This window comes from Schistocerca serialis, chromosome 7, assembly GCF_023864345.2.
Source record: "Schistocerca serialis cubense isolate TAMUIC-IGC-003099 chromosome 7, iqSchSeri2.2, whole genome shotgun sequence".
Lineage (NCBI taxonomy): Eukaryota > Metazoa > Arthropoda > Insecta > Orthoptera > Acrididae > Schistocerca > Schistocerca serialis.
The window spans coordinates 400547002-400556623 of NC_064644.1; the positions used below are offsets into that span (position 1 = coordinate 400547002).

At 41.2% G+C, this 9622-nt stretch overlaps 1 protein-coding gene across 1 annotated transcript in view; it reads left to right on the forward strand.

Moving 5' to 3' along the window:
- Positions 1–9223, forward strand: part of LOC126413127 (uncharacterized) — a 28104-nt gene extending 18881 nt beyond the window's left edge. The window contains exon 2 of the mRNA XM_050083018.1: positions 9098–9223. Within this exon, the coding sequence (XP_049938975.1) occupies positions 9098–9223 (126 nt within the window). The remainder of the gene's footprint in view (positions 1–9097) is intronic.
- The last annotated feature ends 399 nt before the right edge of the window (positions 9224–9622 follow it).

A 9622-nucleotide genomic window follows, 5' to 3' on the forward strand; every position in this document is an offset into this window, starting at 1 on the left:
CATTTGAACCATTTTTTGAATCAAAAACAAGTGATACAAGAAACAACAGCGATTCTTCTTTCTTATTCATGAAGATAATAAGTCAGCATTATTATCATTTAAGTCGAAATAGCATCCGAGACCTTTGTTCGTAATAACATCACTATTTCCACTTCAATAAAACATCGCTCTTGTTTCAAATTGGGCTTTGCGACCAAGAAAGAAAAGAAAAAAGTGTGACTGAATTCTTACCAAGTTCAAGATGACTCTTTGTGACATGTACCTTATGTGCTAACGCTGCTGGAATTTCAGTTACATTTCGTTTATCAGTAGCCATTGTATATTTAGGCACCGTTTATTCTATACACTTACTGTGTCTTAAACGTTTCTGTAATCTTTGCAGAGGCAGATGTTCACAGCTTGGAGCGTTTATGATATCTTTCAGCATACAACCGCAGCACTGCTCTAGCGTTTGGCGGCGTCCTTCATGAACCAGAAACTGGTTTACTTTCTCGACTAATGTATACATTGTGACAGTCTGAAGAGCTTCACGAGGAACCTATTTGATTGTTACAAAAGTAGAGTACTGACTGATGGGCATAAAACGGACAAGTAAACACACAAACTGCCACTGAGTAACGTCTTTGCTCACATTTGGGGTTTTAGAGCTGAAGTTTCTTGGACTCCTTCTCCCGGCGGCGGGGTAGTGCTTCACAGCGCTGTTACCTTGTTTAGTTTTGATCACCTTCCAATTGTGTTACACCGCTGAACTCCTATTCCAAAGCATCTTTCAAATTCCACAGCGAAAATTCTATAACTTTAGGATGTGTTGAGATTGTTCCCGTTTTTACTTAATCTGCAGACTAATGTTCAAATGTGTGTGAATTCCTCAGGGACCAAACTGCCAAGATCTTCGGTACCTAGACTTACATACTACTTAAACTAACTTATGCTAACAACAACACACACACCCATGCCCGAGGGAGGACTCGAAGCTCCGGCGGAAGGGGCTGCGCAGTCCGTCACAAGACGCCTCAAACCGCGCGGACACTCCGTGCGGCTGCAGACTAATAATTACAGCGGTTAAGAGTAGTATTTTTTTGTGTCTGGTAGTGCCTCCAGGTAAATGTGGCAAGGGCAAACCATTAATGCTTATTTTCCTCTGGGCAGCAGGTCAGGTGTTGAAGTGTAATGCGAGGACGCAAAACAGTCAATCTATACTGACAAGTTATGTCCATGCAGAAAACATCACGTCATAAAGTTTGTGACATATCTGTGGAAAGACTGTTTGACGCAGAGAAAAAAAACCAACACACTGATGTGTACATATTAAGATACCACATATATAAAATCTTTACTTTACCTTTTAACAACCTGTGGATATTGTATTAGGGTTATAAGTGAAGCTATTGTGATCATTGGTACTTTAATATGTACTCACTTCAAATAGTTTCAAATGGTTGAAATGGCTCTGAGCACTATGGGACTTAACTTCTGAGGTCATCAGTCCCCTAGAACTTAGAACTACTTAAACCTAACTAATGACATCACACACACCCATGACCGATGCAGGATTCGAACCTGCGACGGTAGCGGCCGCGCGGTACCAGACTGTAGCGCCAAGATCCGCTCGGCCACTCCGGCCGGCTCAAAGAGTTTACCACCGGGCGCTAATCTTCTGCAGCAACGAGGACATCGACATCTGCCATCTTTAAGAAGACACCACGTGGTGTAAGGTGCAATATTTTATGGTTTATTTATTCTAGGACTGAAGACAACTATGTAAGTTGAAATGACATGTTTAATGTTGCAATATTAGCACAAAAATACATGCTTATACACAGTTTTCAATGTGACAAAAAAAAAAAAAAAAACAGTTGTCAGGACAATGCATCTCGTCAACATCAAAAAGTTATCCTAAACACAACAATATAAAATATTAACTCTCAGAAGGTTTAATTATCCTAAACCTGACAAGTTGAACTAGAAGTTTCTTTACAGAATTGTTCCTAACCTACGTTATGATGTTGATCAGTACAAGGAAAATCGTCTGATTCTGGTTCAGAGTTCTGTACTATTTTTAGGATGACAGTCAAGTCTATAGCGGATGGTTATTTATGTGACAAATTGAGCAAAAGATTACCCAAGGTCGCTCGAGTTTACAGTGGACGCAAGCTGATGAACCAACAAGTTTACGCCTCTTCACGCGGTATTTACCTTAAGCTGCGATGAGCTGTCGTCTGGTAGGCCACTCTCTTCCGCTGAAATTCCTATAAAACTAGTTACACATTTGCTGAATTTTCCAGCAGAAACTTTCCCTATGTTTCTCATTATGCGAGAGAACATGTACTTATTCCTAGTCTTAGAATGTGGCGATATAGACGTGGATGGTGGGAGCAGCGTGCATATTATAATGCCCTCTCGGTTCTTGCAAGAACAATTAACTAATTGGCTGGTTCGTTTCTCCACAGTTGGAGTTAAACGATGATACAGCTAATTTCTAGCTGGATATCAGTCACTGTGAAGGCAGTGTTCATACAAATTACTCTCTGCGTCGCACAGAGCGTTATGAACTCCATTCTGCACTTGACACCAGTTCAGAGAAGAGTCCCCGAAAATATCCGTCTTGTCTTACTCACAGCCAAGTGTCTCCCCACCTGGGTTCTTTTGTTCTTCACATCACGGCTATTTTCGACCAATAGGAAGGTACCTCTTATTTTGTGGAAACTCTCTCTGCCAATGGCAAGGTCCCTACCATTAAATTACGTCAAAACTTTGGCTCTTTTCTCCTTCCTAGTGCGTCTCCCCCAATCAGACGTTTTGTGCCCGTCCCAGACTCCTAAGTGTGCACATTGACTCTCTGATGTGTGTTACACTTGCTGGACATGTGATCGAAAATACGTCATTGGTCTTTTTTTGTATCCATTTGGAATTCCGAAACACAGTTTTGTAAAAGTTTTTTTTCCTGCCCTCCCTCAGTTGGGCCGTTATACTCACTCGCCGCATCTGAGTCACCTGGTCGGTCGTTGACTTTTCCGCCCGGAACACCCCTTTAAGTGGTTCCTGTGGTACCCCTTGTAGCGCGGCCTTGCCTCTGCCCTTGTCCCTCTGAATTCCATACTAAAACGCCTGTCGCTGCTTGTTTCACCTTAGGCTCAAACATGCATTATAGGAATGGTGTGATAATTACTGTCGGTTGAGTGTCATCCATTTTTGCATTACATACTGATAGGAAAATCTGCTCATTACCGCCAAATTAAGTTAAGTGTCATATTCACCTTCCCGTTGTGATGTATAAAACTCTCTTGTCAGGTGTGTATCTTACCTTCATTTATTTCGCCACCTTAAAGTGGGAATACAGTTAGTGATAGGTCTGCCCATTGCCCATACGCCTACAACTATATCCCTCGCGTCCATGGTCATTCTGTTACAACCAGCTGCTGGAGTTACGCTGTAACAGAGATGTAACAACAGGAACACGCTGAATGACATCCAACCTCCCAACCAAGGGAAGCAGGTTATCCTTCTTGACCACGATGGGGTCGCCGATCTGGGGATTTCATGCTCCTTCTGACACCCATTTACTATGTTGCGACAGATAGTAGTCCTTCTCTATCAAAACCACTGATTGAACTGTCGTACAAGATACCACCTTCGCAACCTGTTGGGGACTGTCAAGGAGAGAGGATTCAGGATGGGCGCAAAGAAGGTGTCCCATTAAATGTCTGCTGCTCCAGTCGTTGAGAGGATTGTCACAGTTCAACAGAGTACTACTTCAGGTTTTATTCATAACCGTCTCACATATGTCCGATTTCCTTCACAAGCTGCATGTCACTGGGCACATGCTCTGGAGTGCAGTTTAGGTCCCGTGTGAGTAGCATGAGACAGGTTGGTCGAAGGCCCTCAACCGCCCGTCTGCTAACCAACAAAATTCCATCACTGGTACCGAGGCAGAACCAGCGTTCGTCAGGAAACACAACAAGCTTCCATACAACAAGCTGCCACACTGCTCTCCAATGACCTCTTGCTTGTCACCACTGAAGTCGCAAATGGCGGTTATTTGGGTTTAGTGGAATGCACTTTACAAGGCGTCTGTCTCGTAGCTGTCTTTGAAGTAAGCGATTTGTAACAGATCGTTGTGTTACTGTGATGCTAACGGCTGCTCAAATTGCTGCTGCTGATGCAGTACGTTGCACTAGGGCCATACGCCGAACACGTTGGTCTTCTCCCTCGGTAATGCCGCATGGCCATTCGTGGCGAGGTCTTCTTGCAACAGTACATTCTCTTGACCACTGCTGCGGGCAATCATGTACAGTGGCTGCATTCCTGCCAAGTCTTTTTGCAGTATCGCAGATGGAACGTCCAGCATGTCGTAGCCCTACTACACTATCCCGTTCAAACTCGGAGGTGCTGATAATATCCTCGTCGCAAAGGTATTGTTGGCTAACATCAACTCACCACCTCCAATCTTAAAGGAAACTAACGCTCTCGACCGTTACAGCGTGTATTTAAAACAAACCTGATATGTATCCTCATAGTGGCGCTATTAGCACAACTACTATGCAACTGGCATGAAATTTTAATATATATCATCTTTCAGATGTAGAAACACGTCTATCAACTTTCGTTTACGTCGCACTATTCTTTCTTGGTGTTGCAATTTTTTTTTTCGTCAGTGTATTTTGCGAAAACTGCCATGGATTATCAACACTTAGTCCATTAAAAATTCCCTTAAAAACTGGAAATTCCCATTAGTGTCAGTAAATGCCTGTCTTTCAAGTTTCATTTAACATATGGTACTAGGATTTACTTGCAAATCTCCTGAGGCGCTATTACTGAATGTAGTCAAGTCAACAGCCTGACATTTTCTCCAAAAATTTTACCAGTTAATGTAGACTTCTGAGTGTAGACTCATACTTTTTAACCTACGACTCATGATATGTGAGTGGTAAAATAGCCATAATTTCTTCCATAACTGTCATTTTATAGTCTGGAACATTAATTGAGGATCATTTACGGCCTATAAATGGCTCCATCCACAAGTAATCATACATCTGTACATACTGACCAATCCAGGACCGACTGTAGTCATGCATGACCAACGAAAAATATGGATTCCTAGTTTGGATATGCATTTACTCTAAATAATGATGTATGTAGTTATCCACATGAACACTGAAAGGAAACAGTGAAATTTCGGTTACACGTTAAATCACATACATCTAAGGGATGTCGATGCAACGAAATACCTAGGTATTACAATTACGAGAAACTTAAATCAGAATGATGACATACAAAATGTTATCGAGAAGGTGAACCAAAGACTGCGTTTTATTGACAGAGCACGTTGAAGATGCGACCGGCGTACTAAAGGGATTGCCTGTGCTACACGTGTCCGTCATCTCCTGGAATATTGATACGCGGTATGGGATCCGTACTGGACAGGAGTAAAGGAAATCATTGAAAAAGTTCATAGATACAGAGCTCGTCTAGCATTATCGCGGAAAAGTAGAGAGACTGTCACAGAAATGATCCGAAAGTTGAGGTGGCGAAGTCGTTTATTCTTGTGGCAACATATTTTCACGAAATTTCAATCACCAACTTATTCCCCTGCATGTGAAAGTGTATTATTGACGGCAACCTACATAGGGAGAAATGAACATCGCAATAAAATAAGAGATACTAGAGCTCACAGGGAAGCATGTACGTGTTAATTTTTTCAGTGCGCTGTTCGAGAATGGAGCGAAGGAGAAATAGTCTGAAAGTGTTACGATGAACCCTCTGCCAGGCTCCTAATTGTGAATTGCAGAGCAGACACGTAGGTGTGGTAGAGGTAGATGCCTGACTGAAATTATTTTGGGATGAGTGATAAATCTCCAAGCAATCGTCAGGTTTTCAGAAGTTACGGAAGTGTGTCTCAATAAGTCCCTCGCTTCAGCTCGCAAAGTAACTCTGAATTTATGGAATTCCAGCAAAGCACAGTTTGAGTTACTGTTCGAAATCGGACTCAAGGGAACATCGCTGTACAATGACACTTCAAAGGTAGAAAGGTTAATAGCCGGTAACTTTAAAGAAGAGCTGATATTGCCTGCTGCCGGCCGCGGTGGCCGAGCGGTTCTAGGCGCTTCAGTCCGGAGCCGCGCGACTGCTCCGGTCTCAGGTTCGAATCCTGCCTCGGGCATGGATGTGTGTGATGTCCTTAGGTTAGTTAGGTTTTAGTAGTTCTAAGTTCTACGGGACTGATGACCTTAGATGTTAAGTCCCATAGTGCTCAGAGCCATTTGAACCATTTTTTTTTAAAATATTGTATTAGATGTTGCCATAGGCTGTGGCAAGTGAGTGCGTGTCTATAACATAAATAAAGGAAAATCAGTATATTTCAATCTTAATAAACCTGTTACTAAAAGCTAATAGTTTAAGGAAGAAACGTAAACATCAGCAGTAAGAACAGAAAAAATAAACATTAATTTTAATAAATATTGATGCTAGATTGAATATTAACTGATGCAATCTAAGGACCTATGCATTGATGAAATTTGATGGAGTGGCGACTTACGGGACCAGCAACATCTGCTAGTCTGTAGGAATCTTCCCGAGACACGCCTAATCAGTGATCTTGCTGCAGCTAACAAAACGGCATTCACACCGCCGAATACTGGGGTCTCCACAGAATATGGGAGGAACTATTTTCTTTTTTTATCTTTCCTGTCTGTATTTAACAACGTACTGTTGTACCTATTAATCACTGTGTGTATATTGTTGTTCCTTTCTGTCTCTTTGTATTGAGTTATCTCTAATTGATGCTATGTGTGAAATTAATCTCTCTATGTGTGTTAAGAATGCCCTACCAGAATTGCAAGGATTTCACCTCCTGGGCACACAAAAGGAATAAACTAGATTCAGTTAAGTAGCAGGAATTCCCTCATTCCTCCCTATCCTTGTTGTGATCTATGGATACATCTTCAATTTCTAGCTTGTACTGACTCAAAATCAGCCTTAATACGGCAAACCTAGTTAATTTTGTCTCAAGTAGTCTGACGCCAGAAATGCTTGAATCTTCTGCAGAACTCACTGTGCAGGCTAGATCATGCTCTGTTTGACCAGCCTTGTCCTTTCCAATCTGAATACGGACGGATGGTAAGGGTAACCCACTTTCCGGTTGCAGTCGGCGCGGCAGGGCAGTACGAACTGGAACAGCAGTCACGTCACGGACACTGGCGTTGTCTGGCGCTAGAGTATCGGTGGCGAAGCTTCGGTGAGAACAAGCACGACCGACTGAAGATACTGGTCTGGGCAAGCTTTGATGACGTCAGCTTTGTATTGCTACGGCCGAAACAAAGTCACCTAGCTCCGCGCGTACCGACTCTCGCGTATTTGCCGTTTCTGCTTGGCAAAATTGCAAACGATGTTACTGTCCGTTGATTATTATTTACTCTTGATACTAAAAGAATATACTCTCAACCATACTATTACCTATAAATTACTTCAAACCTTTGACCTGAAAAGAGTTAGATTAATACAGTGTAACAACACACTGTACTGTTTCGACTTTTTATAAAAAGAATAAGGAGTGGCACACACTCACTCACAATGATAAAAATAATTGTTTCATACTTCGCTGCTGCATTTTGTTTGTCCAATTGTGTCGTTCAGTTCTCGCCATTAAATTTCTTGACACAAACAGATAATCGCAGACAGCGTTTTCTTGCTTACTAAAGTATGTTTTAAGTCAATCATGGCACTTCAAACTCATTCTCTCTCTCTCTCTCTCTCTCTCTCTCTCTCTCTCTCTCTCACACACACACACACACACACACACCGCACCGAGAGAGAGAGAGAGAGAGAGAAGCTGTGAATATATTTTCATACATAATTCCTTTAGATATCAGTTCAAGAGAACTGTAGTGCATAATGTACTTCAAATTCGGTTAAAGTGCAGTTTAGGTGTCGGCAATTTTTACATGACATCACATGTTGGTAACATCGCAACAGAATGATGGGAAATGAAGACGGTCAATCACATTTGCAGTCTTCCTTGCCACAAATGATTTACTGTTTTCAAGAATTTATGACGATTTTCGAGGTTTCAGTTACGCCTGAACCTGATAGCAGAGCCAGCTTAAATTACTACGAGTGAAATGAATAGCAATCGTTTTTATTAAGAAAGTAGTGTGTCATTTCCTATATGCATCTTGCTCCTAAGTGAACAACTTAATTGTCCATCATTTATCGTCATATTAGCAACATCAACATGTCGTATAAGAACTGCCAGGACCTAAACTGCACTTTTAACTCAAATTCTGTTTACCCACAGAAATACAGGACACACGTACACGCACACACACACACACACACACACACACACACACACACACACACACACACACACACACACAGACACTTACGGAGGAGAGCTAGAGAAAGAAAGAGAAAGAGAGAGAGAGAGAGAGATGGAGAGAGGTTACGTGTTGGATAACAGGATAACAGTGCAAATATATTTCACTAAAGCATATTTAATGTGAAACACTCTACTTCGCATTCTGTCTCACCACTAAATTTTAGTCACACACAGCTCCAAATATTAATGAATTACCACCAAAATGTGTACAAGTCAAACAGTCAACTCTTAAAGTAGAATCTTCTGTCTTACCTTAACAGTCCCTTCATCAAAATTTGAGTTAAAAACTTATCGTACAGGACAAGGGGACATAAATTATTTTTTAGAGATATTTATTTAATAATTACACAGTAATTTATTGAAAAACTACGCATTCAATGATTTTTAAAGTAGAACAAAACATTTACAGCTCATGATTTTTAAAGTCACTGACATTTTTACACTTTGTGTGTTCAGCATTACTTTGCTAGCTATAAAATTAATGCTATAAAATTAATTTTTTGGTGGAAAGTATTGTGACTATAGAAGAAAATTGTATTTATTTTGCCAATATTAATTAACGGTAGACACTTCTCCACCGACACAGTGAGTTAACAAATTAAAAATATCGTACATAAAAATAATCTATGTTATCCTCAGTTTCTTTAACTGTCTGCCGCATTCGTTACTGCTTACAGAATCATTCATATTCTTAGTATGATTTTCGTCTTTACTTTACAGGATTATCCTTCAAAGTTCTCTAACATTTGCAAGCATCACTTAAGTCAGCCTGAAGTAGATCCCAGCTCTCCGACATTAAGCAACACATTTTTTGCGACAGAGAAAGTTGATGTTAATCACCAATGAACTACCCGAATACAAATCTAAACACCTGAGACGTTAGTCCGTAGGCACGTAATTTATTGCTCCGAACATTGGTGTAAAACCTTTTGTTCCCGAAGTTCCGGACCACTTAAAGAATGGACCCGAGCAACAAGCAACTAATGCGTACTTAGTTTCAGGATTTTTTTATGTGGTCAGTATTCTGGAAAGACGCACGAATACACGTCTACAACTATTCCACTTCTTCACTAAACGTGGCGCCGTGGGCCAAAAAATGTACCTTAACCATATACCTGCTGGCTCCAGGTTCCCGCAATCATACATTTTATTCCTGGAAGTATAGTGCGAGCCGATTTGTTGCCCTTCCCAAACTTCCACTCAACTGGTACAGCAAAGACGAATATACGCTCATCAGCCAAAATA